Source organism: Ctenopharyngodon idella, chromosome 20 (genome assembly GCF_019924925.1).
Source record: "Ctenopharyngodon idella isolate HZGC_01 chromosome 20, HZGC01, whole genome shotgun sequence".
In the NCBI taxonomy this organism is placed as follows: domain Eukaryota; kingdom Metazoa; phylum Chordata; class Actinopteri; order Cypriniformes; family Xenocyprididae; genus Ctenopharyngodon; species Ctenopharyngodon idella.
Genome location: NC_067239.1, coordinates 5,321,347 through 5,342,982, shown reverse-complemented (window position 1 = coordinate 5,342,982; position 21,636 = coordinate 5,321,347). Strand labels below are relative to the sequence as shown.

Here is a 21,636-nt window from a genome sequence, read left to right as displayed (position 1 = left end):
AATGATTGGCACCTTTTTTAAATATGATCAAAGATGACTGTAAAAATAAATCTGCATTGTTTATCCTTTTGATCTTTAATTCATAAAATTAGCAAAAATCTAACCTTTCATTGAAGGAAAAGAATTGAAAGTCGGGGGAAAATCACATTATGAAATAAATGTTTTTCTCCAAAACACGTTGGCCACAATTATTTGTACCCTTTTATTCAATACTTTTTGCAACCTCCTTTTGCCAAGATAACAGCTCTGAGTCTTCACCTATAATGCCTGATGAGTTTGGAGAACACCTGACAAGAGATCAGAGACTATTCCTTCATGCAGAATCTCTCCAGACCCTTCAGATTCCCAGCTCCATGTCGGTGCTTCTTCTCTTCAGTTCACTCCACTCATTTTCTTTAGGGTTCAGGTCAGGGGACTGGGATGGCCATGGCAGAAGCTTCATTTTGTGCTCAGTGACACATTTTTGCGTTGGTTTTGATGTTTGTTTTGGATCATTGTCCTGATGGAAGATCCAATCACGGCCCATTATATGACTTCTAGCAGGGACAGTCGGGTTCTGATTTTTTATCTGTTGGTATTTGATAGAATTCATGATACCATGTTTCTGAACAAGATGTCCAGGACCTCCAGCAGAAAAATAGGCCCACAACATTAAAGATCCAGCAGTATATTTAACCGTGGGCATGGGGTACTTTTTATCCATGTGTGCACCTAACCCATCTGGTGGGTTTGCTGCCAAAAAGCTCTTTTTTTAGTTTCATCTGACCATAGAAGCCAGTCCTGTTTGAAGTTCCAGTCTTATCTGACAACTGAATATGCTGGAGATTGTTTCTGGATGAGAGCAGAGGATTTTTCTTGAAACCCTCCCAGACAACTTGTGGGGATGTAGGTGCTGTTTGATCATTTTTTTAGGCTTTCTGAGACTCAACTAACCTCTGCAATTCTCCAGCTGTGATCCTTGGAGAGTCTTTGTCCACTCAAACTCTCCTCCTCACCGCGCATTAGGACGATTTAGACACACGTCCTCTTCCAGGCAGATTTGTAATTTATTTTTTTGTGGAAATGGGGATTTTCAATGCTTTAGCTATTTTCTTACAGCCACTTTTTATTTTGTGAAGCTCAACAATCTTTTTGCTGCACATCAGAACTATATTCTTCGGTTTTACTCATTGTGATGAATGATTAAGGGAATTTGGCCTTTGTGTTTCCTCATGTTTATACTCCTTTGAACAGGAAGTCATGGCTGGACAATTTCATGTTCACGATCACCCTGGTGTGCCAAAAAAATTTTAAATATGAATGGGAATATACAGTACTTCAGAGATATTTTACTCATAAAAAATTCTAGGGGCGCCAATAGTTGTGGCCAACGTGTTTTGGAGAAAAACTTTTATTTCATAATGTGATTTTTTTGCCCCCACTTTCAATTCTTTTCCTTCAATGAAAGGTTAGATTTTTGCTAATTTTATGAATTAAAGATCAAAAGGATAAACAATGCAGATTTATTTTTTCAGTCATCTTTGATCATATTTACCAAGGGTGCCAATAATTCTGACCACCACTGTATATGTTCCAGACTATTATAGAAAGAAATTAGTTGGCATACATTTGATTTTCAATCTTAAACACTGATTTCTGCCAAAAAGTCATCAGAATAAGTCATATAAAGGGTTAACATTTACATATATCACCCCACCCTCTAAAAGCCTTTCAACTTATTCGTTGTGGCCTTTCAGCTTTAGTTCAGGTTCTCATGTGTGTAAAACATGTGATCTGTGTCATTATTACCCAAAATGTTGGAAAATTAAAGTGTAAAAAAAGATATGCATTTTATTGGTATTTAAATATAGGAGACCTCTGCATGTTTAAAATGTTAGTTTTATTGTTAACACCAGGCTTTAGACTATTTGTGAAAACCACTGAACTCATCTTCTGTTTTATGATAAGATTTATGACAACACTCAAAAGATAAAGACTTGCATGTCTGTGATAATGAGAAATGACTGAACATTCTTGATAGTCCTGAACACCTAACCTACGCTTTTTTCTTCTTAATTATTCATTCCAGTTTGATCCACCTTAAACCAGTGCCAGCTGAGACCACCCTCCTCTTTGAGACTTCAGATCGTCTCAATTGGTTACATAATAGGCTGATTTCAGTGAGACGGTTGCAGGGAAAGCTGCTCTAACTAGGAACAGAAAAAAACATTTTTTGGCATTTTTTTTTTCTCTGAGGGCTTGAGACCATCTTCAGTTAAAAGGTAAGATCTCTCTTTTTGTCATAAGAGTCAAGCTTGCAGCATATGTTTAGACTGGTGTCTATCTTTGCGTCATCATCTGTTGGCATGTGATTTTTTTTTCTTAATGATTAACCAGTAAATGCAGCACATCCATGCTAAACATTTTGAATGACTCCTGGAATACCTTATCAAATACACTTCAGAATTAACTAGAAAACACTAGTGTAACAGTGTGTCCTTTTTAATAGCTGTGTGCATTTTCACATGATCTTGTCTTTTCTTCCTATGCAGACTGACAGCATGGCTAAGCGTGTGGCTGTGATTGGAGCAGGCAGCTCTGGGCTGACCGCCATCAAATGCTGTCTGGATGAAGGGCTGGAGCCAGTGTGTTTTGAGAGCAGTGATGAAATTGGAGGACTCTGGAGGTTTAAGGTTGAAATTAAACTAAATTTTAAACATTTAATGTCTGAAACGAAACAGCTTAACAATAAAGGTTAAGTGTGTAATTTCTGTGCCATCTGCCATACCACTCAGAAAAACAATGACTGATATAATGATAATTGAAAATAATGATTTTTAGCACATTCTCTATTCTAAACAAAACAAGATTAGGAACCATTAGCCCATGCCTCAATTTTTAAAACACTACCACTACCATTCAAAAGTTTGGGATCGGTAACGTTTTTGAAAAAAGTCTCTTATGCTCACCAAGGCTGCATTTATTTGATTAAAAATACAGTACAAAAAGTAATATTATGAAAAATATTATTACAAGAATTTAAAATAACTGTTTTCTACTTTTATATAATGTAAACTAAATTATTCCTGTGATGCAAAGCTGAATTTTCAGCATTATTATATTTACAACACAAAAATCCTATTTTTCCGGACAAGCAACCTTTTTACTCATACAAGCACATGACAAGGCTTAATGTTTATACATTTTTAGTTGTGGTGCTTCTAAATTTTTGCTGGTGTTTCTAACTTTTTGAAGTTGGGAACACCAGTGCTACCAAGTAAAAAAGTTCATTTCGAGCCCCGCCTATGGGTAAAAAGTAAATACAGTTGTTCAGGTGTATAATTCACAATGTTATATACCTAATCACTTAACAGTTTGTTTTGATATTACAAACCTGTCATTTTTTATAATAGATTATTAATTTTTTGTTTTAAATTCAAGACAATTGCAAATATAGGCCTTTTATGTTGACTTCAGGCAGTGAGGCAACCTTTTTGTTTACATTTAGATCCTTTAAATGAAATTAATACATGACTAGAACCATACTCACTCTCAGGTTATCTTTTAAACAGAAAAGTTAGCAATGCAGTCGCTGAAGGTCTGAAGGTCATTATTAGTACACCAAGACCTCATGCTGAAAGCTTTTTTCCATTTTAAATATTGACATTCTAACTGTTAAATTCCAGGTAGTATCTCAACATGTTAATGTTCTCATGTCAGCATGAGTGTCGGACTGGCTTTTTAGTCACGAAATGAAAGGCTGCGAGACAGACACCGAGCTGGCCTTCTTGCTGTTGGACTGTTAAGTAATATTAGCTGGCCTGCTATGTCTTGTGTTATTGCACTTGCTTAAAGGGACAGTTAACCTCAAAATCAAAAATACACATTTTCCTCTTACCTGTAGTGCTATTTATCCATCTGGATTGTTTTGGTGTGAATTGCCGAGTTCTGGAGATATCAGCAGTAGAGATGTCTGCATTTTTTGTATATATATGTTGCTCAAAAAAATACATTTGAAAAACTCAACAGCAATGTCTCTTTCCAGAAATCATGACCTGGTTACTCAAGATAATCCACAGACCTTATTGTGAGCAGTTTCATGTAGGACCTATCGGTAGAAATATAGGTTCCATACATGAAACTGCTCACAACAAATCTGTGGATGACTTCTTGACACTTGAAAATACATAAAAAATGAGGAAGACATCAACATGACCTTGGACAATCAAGTGAGAGGTGCTTGGTAGTGTCACAGTCCCTTCAACGTCAGTGGCTGTGGCACAAAGCTGCAAAAATAATATATCAATAGAATAAGAGTAGAATAAGACTCAGCTGTTAATAATCTGCACCTGTAGTAGCACAGAGTCAAACTCTGCGCACAAATCATCCCTTGCTCCAAACGATTTATCTTAGATAAAGCAGTACACATTTATCAGTCAACTAGGCAGACAACGGCTGCTCCATACCAGCTAACGTTACTAATTTAAGATGAATTTACTCTACCTTTGCCCTAATCCACGACACTATCATTTCTCTGGCTGATAATAACGGTCATAATGCCTACATTAAGGCCACAGTTTACTTTACAACTTTATTCCCCATTTATTGGTCACCGCAGAAAAATGCTGTGGGGAGAACCAATAGCAGGGAAAGAGAGAACGCTGTTAGCAATAAGAAAAGCTAAAGTTAACAGATAATGAACACTTTTTTCGAAATGAGGCTCCAAAAACATTTCCGACGGTGTAGCTAATGTCTCAGTTAGCTATGTTACTAACTTAATATTGTACAATTAACACTACTTAAGATGTGATATGAGATATTATTTTTACATTAAACTATTACACACTTCACCTTTAACCAAAAATTTCAAAGCTGGTTGAGGTTTGTTTGTTTGTTTGTTTTTTTCTTATCAATCTGCTAACAAGTGATCAACCGTGTCCCCCTGTTCATTCACAGGAAAAACCTGAGGCAGAACGTTGCAGCATTTATCGTTCTCTCATAGTGAACACCTCTAAAGAGATGATGTGCTATAGTGATTTCCCTGTGCCGGATCATTACCCAAACTTCATGCACAACTCTCTGATCATGCAGTACTTCAAACACTATGCCGAGCACTTCAATCTGCTCAAGCACATTCACTTTCAGGTAAATAACATGACATCACCGCTGAGATTTCACCAAGAAAGATCAACATCCATATTGGTCCTGGAATAACTTTCTTTTTTAATCAATAAGATTTTAGAGTTAGGAGTATTTGTTTGACAATGATGATCTAGGAAATTTATTTTCACATTATTGCAAGTGTGTGTATGTTCTTTTTGGAGTGTTTGAATAAGAATTATTCCTTTTATAAAGATCAGCACTTTGTGGTTTTGTGTATTTCAGACCACAGTTCGCAGTGTGAGGCAGAGGCCTGATTTCTCTGATTCAGGTCAGTGGGAGGTGGTGACCGCAGACAAAGATGGACAAGAGGAGAAACATGTGTTTGACGGGGTGCTTGTGTGTGCAGGACACTACACACAACCCATCAAACCCCTCTCAGACTTCCCAGGTGATCTGTTCATATGATAAAAGAAAGTTAAAAAGACTTTACTCTGCAGAATTCAGCACTGTGTGCAATACTAAATCTCTGTGTTGCTCTATACATATTATGGCTCTATTTGTATAGAAGCATTAATATATTGGGTAACACTTTATTTCGAAGACATTCTACTGACTATAAGTAGCTTTGCAACTATGTCAACTAACTCTCATTAGAGTATTAGTAGACTGTCTTAATATCTGCTAACACTTTACTTTGATGCTCCCCAAAAGACAGTCTGCTAACTGTAAGTAACTTTACAACTACTGTACATAAACTAATTCTACTAACCTGAACCCTAACACCTTAACAGTCTACTAACAGTCTACGTATACTCTAATGATAGTTAGTTGACATGTAGTTGCAAAATTACTTATAGTTAGTATGCCTAAAGCGGACCATCGAAATAAAGTGTAACCATATATGGTATAACGTTTACTGTAATTTTGTCTACTTCAGGTATTGATACATTCCCAGGCACAGTAATTCACAGTTGGGAATATAAGGACCCTGATCCTTACTTTGGGAAGAGAATTGTGATCGTTGGGATTGGGAATTCTGGTGGAGACATTGCCGTGGAGCTTAGCCGAGTGTGTGAGAAGGTATCTAATGTTTTTTCCAATATATTTTTTACAGATATTTTCTCAAGTTTTAGAGTCTCAGCACGATCATAATCAGCATATAAATGGAGGGGGCGCATCCCACCAATAAACAAATTAGTGATTGAGTAAAACGAGTTCATTTTATGAACCAATTGACCCTTCACATTAAATAATAAATATTATTCCAATGTTCTGACAGCAAAAGGGAAAAAGATATTTTTCAAAAGAGGAAAAAATAAGAGAGCGATGGATTACAGTAGAATCAAAAGGTATACAACCAAACTGTAATGGATCCACTAGAGGCAAGTCTTGACAAACCCAAGTGCAGTTTATTTTACACAACCATGAACTAAATACAAAAACAAAGACTTGACATGACATGGCATGGCATGGCTTGGCAAAACTAGAACTAAAACAGAAAACTCACAAACAGTGGTTACACGTGACAATACTTGACAAAGAACAATGGCAAACAGGAGGGCTTAAATACACAGAGACTCATGACATAACAAAACACACCTGAAAGCAATGATTGAACCAATGAAAACCTAACACATGAGACCAAGGGACTCACATGACATGATCACATGGGGACATGGGAAACACATGACAACAGGGAGCACATGGCAAACATGGAAACAAAGCAATGAAAACATAACAATAAGATTGACTAAACTAAACCGTGGGGCATGGGCAATGCTGGCAGGCTAGGTAACCTCCTGGGCGGTGCCGGCTGTTCAGGTGGCCATTGGAGGTGCAGGCACTTCAGGGGGCCAGAGAGGCGTGGCCTCCGTGGCCATGGCAAGGTATCTGTACTATCTAGATAGTCAGCTTGCTGATGAATTTCGTTCAAATACATGCTATTTTCAATGTGTATAAAACATACAATACTCTTCAAATGATTATTCATGTGTGTAAATATGCACTACTTTAATGACAAGACAAGGTGATGTAGCTGTTGTGGAAAAAATGAATACCAGTCACAGCAGCAATCGTTCTCCCCTCCACCATGCTTAAAGTTTGTGGCCCGCCCAACTCGGGAACTTGGGTATCAAAATTATCTCAGAGTTTCCCAGTGGTAAATATGACTTGAGAGGGTATAACAAGACACAAGATAACAAGACACACCTGGGGGAGACAATCAGGTAGAACACAACATGAAAACTACAAAAGAACTACAAAGATGGCAGACAGAACAGGAAACATGAAGCATAACAAATGTTCAGAGACAAACACAGAGAACATATGACAGCTATCAGCTAATAAATACTAGAGAAAAAATCACATTTATCCTCATAGTAGAAGAGATATACCTCATAAACGAATTTGTACCTCTTTTTGGCTTTAACGGTTTATGTTATTAAATATATACACAAACATACACGTTACAGGTCATAGTCTTAACATTTAAACCATACCAATTCTGAATATGTATTACTTTCTTGGTTCTCATTAATATTCTGTAATTCGATAAGTTCAATTGCACTCTAGTCTATCCACTAATTCAGTTTTCCTTTCTCACCCTACTTTGGTCTCCCTATTCCTCACTTAGACGTTCCTGAGTACCCGTAAAGGGGCGTGGGTCATAGGTCGCATGGTCGGTAAAGGGCTTCCTTTAGATATGACGATGGTTAGACGAGTTCGAGACCTGATTTACTGCCTCCTGCCTAGACCTCTGCTCAACTGGATTGGCGAGAGAAGCCTAAATCAGAGACTTGACCATAAACTGTATGGACTACAGCCTGAGCACAGGTGAAGGGCCAAAACTTTATCCTTGATGGTTAAAGTAAAGCCCTGACAGATTATTTCAAAATTAACTCATCATTCACAGTGACCTTTGGCAATCTTTTGTGATTCCAGGATCCTTGACCAGCGTTCTGTTATCAACGATGACCTCCCAGGTCGCATTCTGGTAGGAGAACTGGTGATGAAACCAAATGTGCAGAAGTTCCAAGGATCGACGCTTGTCTTTGATGATGGGACCGTTGAAGAGAAGATTGATGCAGTGATCTTATGCACAGGATATGATTATAAATTTCCCTTCCTCCCCGCCTCCTTAAACTCCGGTGCTGATGGAGATCTGAGACTCTACAAAAGAATCTTTCCTCCATCTCTCGAGCGTCCAACACTGGCCATCATGGGCCTGCTGCAGACCAGAGGGCCAATCACGCCAGCTGTAGAACTGCAGGCTCGCTGGGCCACCAGGGTCATCGCAGGTACAGAGCAAACATGACAGGTCATGAAAATTTCTTTTGAGAGTTATAGGAGAAGCAAATATAAAATTTATAATCAATAAAGGTAGGTTAGCGGTGCGCTAGCAATAGCAAGCTAGCTTTGAAAGCATTAGATCCCACCCTCCCTTCAGAGCGCTCTCCAAAGCCACGACTCCTCCAAAACAAATGACACAGCCAGAGCAGATTCAGCAAAGCATCATAAGAGACGGAGTTAAATTATTTCATGTCTCAAAGCACATAACATTACAATAATAATGAATGTAACTTAGTCTTACAGAGCTCTGACCACCTGACTGCTGCAGATTCTAAGGACATGAGCAGCTCCGAGTAGAATGTCACAGGTTGCCATCTCTAAATTATGGTTACGACATGGCGTGAACACAGCATAAGATCGTTGTTTTGATTCAGGAGAAATTGTAAAAGGCGGCTACTGTTTGTTTGCGGCGCTCAGTGACTTTCTGTCTACAACTCTGCATAGCCTCATTGAATGCGCTGATGACGTGTGATGTCTGTGTAAGCGGGATGCACAGAGGTATGGAAATACATGCGCTGACAGGCATTCGGACCGAATGCAATGATTGGACGAATATTTTTTGGTCCTGAGACTTCCACAGATGATATATGTACATTTTTTAATATTTAGACCACTATTATTGATTGCTATCAGGATGTGAAGAGAGTTCTAACTAGAATAGCAAGAACGTGTTTAAAAAATTGCCTACCCTACCTTTATTCATATATATATATATATATATATATATAATATTTTTGTAATGGATTTTCATAATTTAAGATTAAAAGTCATTAGTTAACATGAACTTACAATAAAACATACTTCTAAAACATTATTTTCTAAGTCAATGTTAATGTCAACATATACTTATTAAAATTAAAAGTTCTGTTAATATTATTTAATGGACCTCAGCAAACATGAAATAACAGTGAACAGTTAACTAACGTCAGAAAAGATTAATAAATACTATTTAAAAAAATGCTCATTGTTAGTTCATGTTGGTTAATACATTAACTAATGGGACCTTATTGTTAAGTGTTACCAATAAATCTGTATATAAAATTTTTTAAAATTATGAAAGCATGGTAAACACATTTCCAAGACAGTTTTAATGTGACTTTCGTATATGATTTAATAATTTATATATGATTATGGTTTGAAAACTTTTTGCATTTATTAATTCTCCTTCTGTTCTTCAAGGACTAAACCATCTTCCTCCAGCTGATAAAATGAATAAAATAATTGAGAAGGACATAAAAGCGAATTTAAAGAGGTAATTATTTATTGACCTTGATGGTAATTCCAAACAGATTTTGGTTTGACAGTTAATCAATACCCATTTTGAACTCTGCTATCGCTCTACAGTTACCCCTGTCCTAAGCTGGCTGCTCTTCAAGTGGACTATATCCCTTACCTAGACACAATAGCAAAGGAAGTGGGTGTCTGTCCCAACATTGCCTGGCTGCTCCTGAGGGACCCTGCTGTGGGACTGAGGGTTTTCTTCGGCCCCTGTACTCCCTACCAGTTTCGGCTAAGCGGGCCAGGGCACTGGAGAGGTGCCCGCCAGGCTATTCTTACCCAATGGGAGCGTGTGGCCAAACCCATGAAGACACGGCCCATTCCAGAACCTTCATCCTTCAGTTTGTTCTTTTGGCTGGGCCTATCAGGAGGGGCTGCTGTGATTTTAGCTATGGCAATGCAAAAGAAGATCCCACACTTCCTGAGAATCAAATCTGCTTCTTGTATCTTATAGATATCCCAGTTTTTGGTAGCTCTGTTTTGCATTTACACTTTAACCTTATTATTCTAATTTTTGGAATTCATTATCATTTATAATACAATTTATTTTAAATCCTTTAATCTTTGAGGAAAATTAAAATTAAACATTACCTTTGTGGTGTAACAAGTCTATATATATATATATATATATATTGCGGTGATAATTGTTGCAGTCATTATCAATGTTATCATTTTAATTTAATGTTTTAATAAAAGAAAGCATGGTAAACACGTTTCCATTCGTTTTAATGTGACCTTCCTATAACATTTTATTTTTTTCCCCCATGAAAGTGCTAAAAGTTGAAGAAAACCCCAAATATAATGTCCATACAATACGGAGCACGGAGTATTCACATTCATCTATGCAGGTCTACAAAAAAAAGTTGTTTGTAGAGGTGCGATCCAACACCAAATATTTGTCAAAATTAAACTAATTCAACGCTATTGACTAGATTTATTACCAGAGTGACGGCCATGAATCTCCGCCTCTTTTACATCTATGCAGGGGTCAAGGGGTGTGGTCAAGTGTTTGTGTGGAGAGACCAACATCTATAAACTTGCTCATTGCTTCACACTAGGCACTAGGTAAGATGGTTCGCCACAAACTTTTATTGACACAAATATCACTCCATTATCGTTTGGCACAGGCGAGTCCGAGTTGTTTGTCCGAATCTGACTGGAATCGTATTATATTTTCGTATGTTCTCTTCTTGTCAGAGCTTTAACAAGTCGATTTCACAAATACACCTCTTGGACACCGCAGTAAAGATAGTTTGCGGTTTAAAATTCAGATTTCTTTTGTTTATAAATCCACAGTGCGCTGTCTTAGACATGTGAATAATATTGCGTCATGTCATTCTTCGTGATATATGAATTCAGTGAAATCGCGACTCTTCATTTTATAAGCCATAGCACCAAGACGGCGGTAAAGTTAGTTTAATGTTTGACATTCGTTTCACATTCGGTTTTTAATACACATTTCATGTTTTCATCTCAAACCAACTCAGTTACACATAAACAAATGCTCTTTGCATAGCACAAGCCTTAATTTCAAACCCTATAGATCAATTAAACAATTTAACTATATGACATTATATCAAATTAATAGTAAAATGTTCAGAAAAATCTCCTCTTTATTGCTCAAGGCTGTTTTTGGAATGATTCATAATTGTAACAAACATAACAAAAACTCATTACTACAACAAAATGCTATGTATAATTTTAGATGTGATGGAAATAACACTAATGGACACTTTGATGCTTTGGAAAATGCCAAAAATCTCTAAAAGAGAATTAAATCATATGGTTTCATATGGAAATATTTCTCATTTTAAATCTCATTTTTCTATCATCTGCATCTGCCTTAAGTCTGACAGTTGTGGATCATCATGGCTAAACGTGTTGCTGTGATTGGAGGAGGAGCCTCTGGGCTGACCTGCATCAAATGCTGCCTGGATGAAGGCCTGGAGCCAGTGTGTTTTGAGACCAGTGATGACATTGGAGGTCTTTGGAGGTTTAAGGTGAGATATGTCTATAATATCGGGCCCACTGAAGTTGTACTTATGAAGAAAAGAAGGGGGCCAAGCACTGAACCCTGAGGCACAGTTCATTGCAGACCATCAATAAACAAGATGCTATGAGATACTGATGCAGTTTGCTTACTGTCTTTCCATCTCAGGAAAATCCAGATCCTGATCGTGCTAGCATTTACCACTCTTTGATTATCAACACTTCAAAGGAGATGATGTGCTACAGTGATTTCCCCATCCCTGCCCACTTCCCAAACTACATGCACAACTCCCTCATCATGGACTACTTCCAAATGTATGCTGAGCACTTCCAGCTCAAACGGCACATCCGTTTCCAGGTCTGGCTTGAAAGCGTATTTGAAGTGTGAAGTTAGAAATATACTGTACCTCATATTTATCTTAGGTTTTTGGGGTTTCAAAGATTCACAAGGTTATGTTTTGTGTTTCTTAGACAAAAGTCCTTCATGTTACACCAAGGCCCGACTTCCCTCACTCTGGACAGTGGGATGTAGAGATAGAGTCCAAGGATGGTCAGAGAGAGAAGCAGGTGTTTGATGCTGTGATGGTCTGCACCGGTCACCACTGTCACCCTCACCTCCCTCTAAAGGACTTTCCAGGTGCGGTACATGTGATGACTAGGCAAAGAGTCTATGTGCAAAGTGCAACAACATAAAGTCAATAAAAGCCAAACTGGGACACTCATAGTAGACTTTAGCTGTACAAGAGTCATTAGGCCTAATCACAGCTCTTGTACAACTGTTGTAGCATTAAGCAGAATCTCAGGCAGTTGTACAGAAATATTGTTTTTCAGAAAGTATATATATATATATATAAAATACACACTTGCTATATTATAATGGATAATTGTTCAAATCCTCTTTTTAGGAATAGACACATTTAAGGGAAAATACTTCCACAGCCGTGACTACAAAATCCCTGAAGAATGGCGAGGGAAGAGGGTAGTTGTGATTGGCATTGGGAACTCTGGAGGAGATATTGCTGTAGAGCTGAGCAGAATGGCCAAACAGGTGATATGCCACAACTACAGTATAAATTATTATAGTGTAATTATTATACTCTTATTAAAGCCTCTGTATTCCACATTGTTTCCCTTTCTTACTTTCCTTTAATCCAGGTTTATCTGAGCACCCGAAAGGGATCTTGGATACAAAATCGTGTAGGAGACAATGGTGTTCCATCAGATATGTTTAAAAACAGAATGCGTGGTTGGATTTTTCAAATGTTGCCTGTTGGATTTATCAACAATATGAGAGAGAAAAAACTTAATAAACGGTTCGACCACAAGCTCTATGGGCTGCAGCCTGCACACAGGTACTCTGAACACTGGAGGACACAAGACTCTGCTGACTTTGGTCCATGAATTTGTCTTTGCTGCAATTCAATTTTTTATAGTGTACTATATAATGTCTGTTGTTTATTTCCCAGAGTTTTCAGCCAACATCCCATGGAGAATGATGATTTACCAAACCGGATCCTCTCTGGTACTGTCTCGGTCAAGCCGAATGTACAAGAGTTTCGTGGATCAAGTGTGGTTTTTGAGGATGGCACAGTTGAGGATGACATTGATCTGGTGGTGTTTGCCACAGGCTACACTTTCTCATTCCCCTTCCTGTCTTCACATGTAATTCCTGTCTCAAAGAACAAGGTATCCCTGTACAAATACATGTATCCACCAGCACTAGAGCGCCCAACTTTAGCTGTGATTGGTCTGGTCCAGCCTCTGGGAGCCATTATGCCAATCTCTGAGATGCAAGCGCGCTGGGCCACACGTGTTTTTAAAGGTATCAAATCATAATTCTGATCTTCTACACAGAAAACTAAGGGCTTTTCTTAATACATATTCATGTTCATATTCATACAATTCAGAACAACAAAGATGTACTTATACTATTATTCAAGATTTCTATCACCTAAAAATGTTGTTTTTCATGAGCATTTTCTCTCTGACATTTAATTAAAGGATCAGCTCACTTTAAAATGAAAATTTCCCCAATATTTTCTTAACCTCAAACCTTCCTAGGTGTATATGACTTTCTTGTTTCTGATGAACACAATGTGAGTTATATTAATAAATATCCTGACGCATTCGAGCTTTATAATGGAAGTGAACCGGACCAACGAGTTTGAAGCTCAAGAAAGTGCATCCATCCATCATAAACGTACTTCACACAGCTCCGGGGGGTTAATAAATTCCTTCTAAAGCGAAGCAATGTGTTTGTGTAAGAAAAATATCCATATTTAACAAGTTATAGAGTAAAATATCTAGCTTCCGCCAGACCTGCCTTTCGTATTCAATTTACGAAAAGCGTAACTGACACTTTTTTCATAAAATGAATATGGAAGGTGGTCTGGCGGAAGCCTTCAGAAGGCCTTTATTAACCCCCGGAGCCGTGTGAAGTACGTTTATGATGGATGGATGCACTTTCTTTAGCTTCATACTCATTGGTCCGGTTCACTTCCATTCGAATGTGTCAGGATATTTATCAGTATAACTCCGATTGTGTTCATCAGAAAGAAGAAAGTAATATACACCTAGGATGGCTTGAGGGTGAGTAAATCTTGGAGTAATTTTCATTTCAAAGTGAACTAATCCTTTAAGCAAAGACTTTTGAGTTACAGTATGATGACATAGTACTTAAAAATATTTTTCAGGATATTCTTATTCTTTCTGTACATGTCAGAACATTAAGTATAGAGTGTTTTTGTACGTAACAAACTGTGATATGCTCACTAGGACTGTGCAAACTGCCTCCAATGAGTGCAATGATGAAGGACATTAAAGCAAAAGAGGAAGCAATGGCTCAAAGGTTCTCCACACTTCATCTCACATGACTATATAACACAGCATTTACACAATTTCTACAGTTATGTAGAAATGTCATCTTAGTGTGTCTTGATGACTCTTAATCACACTGTCATGCAGGTATGTGGCCACCCAGAGACACACCATCCAGGTGGAGTACATCCCCTACATGGATGAGTTGGCTAAACAAGTGGGTGTCCGTCCCTCTATCCTGAAGCTGCTCCTGACAGACCCTAGACTGGCTCTGAACATCATCTTTGGGCCCTGCACCCCATACCAGTTCCGCGTTCACGGACCGGGCCAATGGGAAGGTGCGCGTCAGGCCATCCTGACTCAGTGGGATCGAGTCACCGAGCCTCTGAAAACACGCTGTGCACCGGAGCCGCAGTCACAGCGCTCCTCTCATTCACTCTTATTCTCAGTGTCTGTTGCAGCGCTGCTGTCTGCTCTGTATTACAGCAGGGCCGGTCTGCACACGCTCATAGCAGACCCTTCATCACTCCTGGACAAGATCAGGACTCTTGTCCCATTGCCAGTGACCACACAGTGATCATGAATATGTATCAGAAACTTAACATAGTTTATATGAGATCTAATATCGTAAGTGTGCTTCAATTAGGGTAAATTGTAGTCAACATCATGAAAATGTTATAATTGACACATTACTTATATAAAATACTTGATACTGAATCACAAAGTGCCTTAACATTTGAAACACAGTTTGTGTATAATGAACATTTAATTTCACTGTAAAATAATTGATTTTATGTGCAGTTTTGTATGTAATTATGTTGCACTATCAAACTCTTTTGTTGTGTTAAAATTCCAAGTATTAATGGTGCATCACTCTCAACTGCTGCAGTTGTTAGCATGTCTGTTTAGCATGTTAATTTACTCAAATTTGTTGATATTGAGAATAGTAATGTCCGATTAAATTGTGTTGCTAAACAAATCTTAAAAATCTATTTTTAAAACAATGTAATTATAATATAATATTAATGATATAAATGATTCGTTCCCCTGAGAAATTTACATTCATTCTCAAAACTTTTTGCAGCTTTGAGAAATTTATATTCATTCACAAAACTTTTGCACCCAACAGAGAAAACCCTCAAAACGTTTGTGTTCCCTGAGAAATTTAGATTCGTTCTTAACTTTTACAATCCCCTGAGAAATTTACATTCATTCACAAAACTTTAGTTTTTTATTCACTTCCTGAGAATCAAATCTGTTTCTTGTATCTCACAGACATCCCAGATTAAATTTTTGAGTAGCTCTGTTTTGCATTTGCACTTTAACCTAATTCTTGGTATTCATTATCATTTATAATACAATTTAGTTTAAAACCTTTAATCTTTGAAGGAAATTAAAATTAAACATTACCTTTGTGGTCTAACAAGTCTATTAGCCATAAGTGCTCTGCCAAATTCCCAGACAAAATAATCATCTTTTTTGTTGTTGTTTTGTAAACAGGGAATAGTGTCCTTATCTTTTGACAATCATCACATAAAGTAGCAGCATTTATTAGACTTTTATTATATGCTTTTAAATCATTGTTGACGCCTGAGTCTGGCAGGACTAGTATCATTTTGTGATGATGAACAGCTCAAAAAGATGAAGGCTCTTATAGTTGCAGTAGTAGTTGTTGCAGTCATTATCAATGTTTACTCATCATTTTAATTTAATATTTTAATAAAAGAAAGCATGGTAAACATGTCTTCAACCGTTTAAATGTGACCTTCATATAACATAAAATGTATTTCTTGGGACGTGAAAGTGCTAAAAGTTGAAGAAAACCCGAATATAATTTCCACACACTACTCTGAGCATGCAGTATTTCCATGCATCTATGCAGGTCTACAAAAAAAAAAAAAAGAAAGTAGCGTAGGGTGGGGGGAAACGCCCCCTTTAAGGACTGTCTCATTGTTTTTTTGTTTTGTTTTTTCTGTGAAATGGCCTGGGCCGTTCTGAAACAATCACAGAATATGTACGAGGTGGTGCCTTGTTCTAAATGTATTTTTTAATTAATTTAATTTATCTTTTTTTAATGTAACGTATTAATAATTAATTTAATGAATTATATTAATAGATTTAAATTACTTTTAAGTTATCTCGCGGCCCCCCTGGAGTAATATTTATCATATTACACAATATATTCATTGTTTTAAAAATGTCACCTGTTGCAGTTAATGCTTAACATTGAAACTTCATTACCGTTTCGAAATAATCCATTAAACGAGTTCAATTTGAGCACTAATATTTTCAGTTCCATTCGTCTGCGCGTTGTCTCAAGGCCACGCCCACAACAGGGGAAATATAAATATTCACGTATACTCCAGCCACTGGAACAGTTTTTCACGGGAACTGAATATTACACAACACCGGCCATGAATTTCTGCCTCTTTTACATCGCTGCAGGGGTCGAGGGGTGTGGTGAAGTGTTTGTGTGGAGTGACCAGCATCTATAAACTCATTGCTTCACACTAGGCACTAGGTAAGATGGTTCGCCACAAACTTTTTATTGACACAAATATCACTCCATTATCGTTTGGCACAGGCGTGTTTACGTAACGTGACTCAACGAGCGGGGGGGGGGATGCTACCATTAAAGGAGAGAATATAAATACAAAATAAAGAGTTCGACATTAAGCCTTGTTTTGTGCTTGTCCCTTGGACAACTAAATTGGTCATTTACTTGTCGGAGTAAAAAAGAAGCTTGCCTGGAAAAAAAATAGGATTTTTTTTGTGTGTTGTTAATATAATTTATTCTGAAACAAGCAACATTCTCATCAGTGTTTTATCAGCAGTGACATATTTAAATCTGCATATTTATGTTATTTACCCTGGGGGTATTTTATTAACCTTTATAAAGGGCATTCCCGCAGTCCCGGACAAGTATATGTCGAACCCTGGTAAGCCTATGTGCCGGGGCTCAGCCCTGCCTATAGGTAACACTTTACAATAAGGTTCATTAGTTAAACATTAGTTAATGTATTAACTAACATGAACTAACCATGAGCAATACATTTGTTTCTGTATTTACTAATTTTCGTTAACATTAGTTAATGAAAATAAAGTTGTTCATTCATTGTTTGTTCATGTTAGTTCATAGTGCATTAACTAAATTTAACAAGATTTTAATAATGTATTAGTAAATGTTGAAATTAACGTTAACAAAGATTAATAAATGCTGTATAAGTGTAGCTCATTATTAGTTCATGTTAACTAATGTAGTTAACTAATGTTAACTAATGAACCTTTTTGTAAAGTGTTATCGCCCTATAAATCAATTAAACAATTTAACTATATGACATTATGATATCAAACTAGTAAAATGTTCAGAAAAATATCTTTTTTATTGCTCAAGGCTCTGTTTTTGGAATTGTAAAATCATAATTGTAAAATTATGCAAAAAAAAAAAGGTGTAAAATATAATTTTATTGTGTATTATGAATACATAAAATTCTGGCTATGAAATTAAATTTAGCATGACAAAAATGTTTCAAAACTCATTTCTACAATACAATGCTATGCATAATTTTAGATGTAATGGAAATAACACTGGTGCGTAGTTTCATGCTTTGGAAAAATGACAAAAATCGTTAAATCTCATTTCTATCTATCTATAATTTTCTTTCATCTGCATCTACCTTCAGTCTGACAGTTGTGTATCATCATGCCTAAACGTGTTGCTGTGATTGGAGGAGGAGCCTCTGGGCTGACCTGCATCAAATGCTGCCTGGATGAAGGCCTGGAGCCAGTGTGTTTTGAGACCAGTGATGACATTGGAGGTCTTTGGAGGTTTAAGGTGAGATATGTCTAAGTTCGGGCCCACTGAAGTTGTACATATGAAGAAAAGAAGGGGGCCAAGCACTGAACCCTGAGGCACAGTTCATTGCAGACCATCAATAAACAAGATGCTATGAGATACTGATGCAGTTTGCTTACTGTCTTTCCATCTCAGGAAAATCCAGATCCTGATCGTGCTAGCATTTACCACTCTTTGATTATCAACACTTCAAAGGAGATGATGTGTTTCAGTGATTTCCCCATCCCTGCCCACTTCCCAAACTACATGCACAACTCCCTCATCATGGACTACTTCCGAATGTATGCTGAGCACTTCCGGCTCAAACGGCACATCCGTTTCCAGGTCTGGCTTGAAAGCAAATGTGAAGTCAGAAATATACTGTACCTCATATTTTTCGTAGGTTTTTGGGGTTTCAAAGATTCACAAGGTTATGTTTTGTGTTTCTTAGACAAAAGTCCTTCATGTTACACCACGGCCCGACTTCCCTCACTCTGGACAGTGGGATGTAGAGATAGAGTCCAAGGATGGTCAGAGAGAGAAGCAGGTGTTTGATGCTGTGATGGTCTGCACCGGTCACCACTGTCACCCTCACCTCCCTCTAAAGGACTTTCCAGGTGCAGTACATGTGATAACTAGGCAAAGAGTCTATGTGCAAAGTGCAACAACTTAAAGTCAAAAAAAGCCAAACTGGGACACTCATAGTAGACTTTAGCTGTACAAGAGTCATTAGGCCTAATCACAGCTCTTGTACAACTGTTGTAGCCTTAAAGGATTAGTCCACTTTGAAATAAAATTTTCCTGATAATTTACTAGCCCCCATGTCATCCAAGATGTTCATGTCTTTCTTTCTTCAGTCGAAACGAAATTAAGGTTTTTGATGAAAACATTCCAGGATTATTCTCCTTATAGTGGACTTCAATGGACTCCAAACGGTTATAGGTCAAAATTAGTTTCAGTGCAGCTTCAAAGGGCTTTAAACGATACCAGACGAGAAATAAGGGTCTCATCTAGCGAAACGATCGGTCATTTTCTTAAAAAAAAAATACAACTGTATATGCTTTATAAACACAAATGATCGCCTTGCAAGTGCTTCCACCATTCCGCCTTCCGTATTCTTCAAAAAGCTTGCGCTGTATGTCCTATGCCTTCCTTATTCTGCTTACGAAAAAAATGGAACTGGCGCCGCGTTCGTTCCGTAAGTTGAATAGGGAAGGCGTAGGACATAGAGCAAAAGCTTTTTGAAGAATACAGAAGACGGAAGCACTCGCAAGGCGATCATTTGTGTTTATAAAGCATATACATTTAATTTTTTTAGAAAATGACCGATCGTTTTGCTAGATAAGACGATTATTCCTCGTCTGGTATCGTTTAAAGCCCTTTGAAGCTGCACTGAAACTATAATTTTGACCTTCAACAGTGGAGTCCATTGAAGTCCACTATAAGGAGAATAATACTGGAATGTTTTCATCAAAAACCTTAATTTCTTTTCGACTGAAGAAAGAAAGACATGAACATCTTGGATGACATGGGGGTGAGTAAATTATCAGGAAATTTTCATTCAGAAGTGAACTAATCCTTTAAGCAGAATCTCAGGCAGTTGTACAGAAATATTGTTTATGATTAGTAAGTTTACAAAGTTTTGCAAAGAATGATTCAACAAGCTTAAAAAATAATTCAATAACAAGTCAATGACTATACTAATTTGTTAATTTTATTGTTTACAATATATACAAATTGTATATGCAATGGCAGACTTAAGGAATTATATAGATAAGTTATATTTTCAGAAAGTATATTATATATATATATATATATATATATATATATATATATACTTGCTATACTTTAACAGCTCATTGTTCAAATCCTCTTTTTAGGAATAGACACCTTTAAGGGGAAATACTTCCACAGCCGTGACTACAAAAACCCTGAAGAATGGCGAGGGAAGAGGGTAGTTGTGATTGGCATTGGGAACTCTGGAGGAGATATTGCTGTAGAGCTGAGCAGAATGGCCAAGCAGGTGATATGCCACAACTACAGTATAAATGATTATACTGTATGAATTATTATACTCCTATTAAAGCCTCTGTATTCCACATTGTTTCCCTTTCTTACTTTCCTTTAATTCCAGGTTTATCTGAGCACCCGAAAGGGATCTTGGATACTAAATCGTGTAGGAGACAATGGTGTTCCATTAGATATGATTAATAACAGAATGCGTGGTTGGATTTTTCAAATGTTGCCTGTTGGATTTATCAACAATATGAGAGAGAAAAAACTTAATAAACGGTTCGACCACAAGCTCTATGGGCTGCAGCCTGCACACAGGTACTCTGAACACTGGAGGACACAAGACTCTGCTGACTTTGGTCCATGAAATTGTCTTTGCTGCAATTCAACTTTTTATAGTGTACTATATAATGTCTGTTGTTTATTTCCCAGAGTTTTCAGCCAACATCCCACGGTCAATGATGATTTACCAAACCGGATCCTCTCCGGTACCGTCTCGGTCAAGCCGAATGTACAAGAGTTTCGTGGATCAAGTGTGGTTTTTGAGGATGGCACAGTTGAGGATGACATTGATCTGGTGGTGTTTGCCACAGGCTACACTTTCTCATTCTCCTTCCTGTCTTCACATGTAATTCCTGTCTCAAAGAACAAGGTAGCCCTGTACAAATACATGTATCCACCAGCACTAGAGCGCCCAACTTTAGCTGTGATTGGTCTGATCCAGCCTCTGGGAGCCATTATGCCTATCTCTGAGATGCAAGCGCGCTGGGCCACACGTGTTTTTAAAGGTATCAAATCATAATTCTGATCTTCTACACAGAGAACTAAGGTCTGTTCTTAATATATATATAATGTTCATATTCATACAGTTCAGAACAACAAAGATGTACTTATACTATTATTCAAGATTTCTATCACCATTGTAGTTTTCCACTTTTTTCTCTGACATTTAATTAAGCAAAGTTTTTTGACAATTAGACAGTGACTTTTCGTTTTGTTCTTGTCTTGGTCCTTTTGGACTGGTTCTGAAAGTTACAGTATGATGACATAGTACTTAAAAATATTTTTCAGGATATTTTTATTCTTTCTATTCTTATTATTCTTTCCCAGTTTTACTTTAAGTAATATATGAACATGTCAGAACATTAAGTACACAGTGTTTTTGTACGTAACAAACTGTGATATGCTCACTAGGACTGTGCAAACTGCCTCCGATGAGTGCAATGATGAAGGACATTAAAGCAAAAGAGGAAGCAATGGCTCAAAGGTTTCTC

At 37.3% G+C, this 21,636-nt stretch overlaps 2 protein-coding genes across 29 annotated transcripts in view; both read left to right on the top strand.

The window, feature by feature from the left end:
- The first annotated feature begins 1,886 nt into the window (after nt 1-1,886).
- On the top strand, nt 1,887-10,423 carry si:dkey-239i20.4. The gene is made up of 9 exons (XM_051875843.1): nt 1,887-2,261; nt 2,532-2,672; nt 4,936-5,124; nt 5,365-5,530; nt 6,020-6,162; nt 7,715-7,914; nt 8,023-8,378; nt 9,610-9,682; nt 9,775-10,423. Exons 2-9 carry the CDS (start codon nt 2,541-2,543, stop codon nt 10,160-10,162), a joined length of 1,647 nt encoding a protein of 548 aa, XP_051731803.1. The 5' UTR covers nt 1,887-2,261; nt 2,532-2,540; the 3' UTR covers nt 10,163-10,423.
- Nucleotides 10,178-21,636, top strand: part of si:dkey-239i20.2 — a 37,717-nt gene continuing 26,258 nt past the window's right edge. For 6 of the 28 annotated variants that reach the window (XM_051875826.1, XM_051875817.1, XM_051875819.1 and 3 more), the window contains exons 1-8: nt 16,873-17,035; nt 18,198-18,349; nt 18,506-18,694; nt 18,801-18,966; nt 20,230-20,372; nt 20,484-20,680; nt 20,795-21,150; nt 21,557-21,629. In XM_051875826.1, coding sequence (XP_051731786.1) covers nt 18,218-18,349; nt 18,506-18,694; nt 18,801-18,966; nt 20,230-20,372; nt 20,484-20,680; nt 20,795-21,150; nt 21,557-21,629 — 1,256 coding nt within the window. In that variant the 5' untranslated portion in view covers nt 16,873-17,035; nt 18,198-18,217. The other 22 variants (XM_051875836.1, XM_051875832.1, XM_051875839.1 and 19 more) reach the window with 13 other exon arrangements.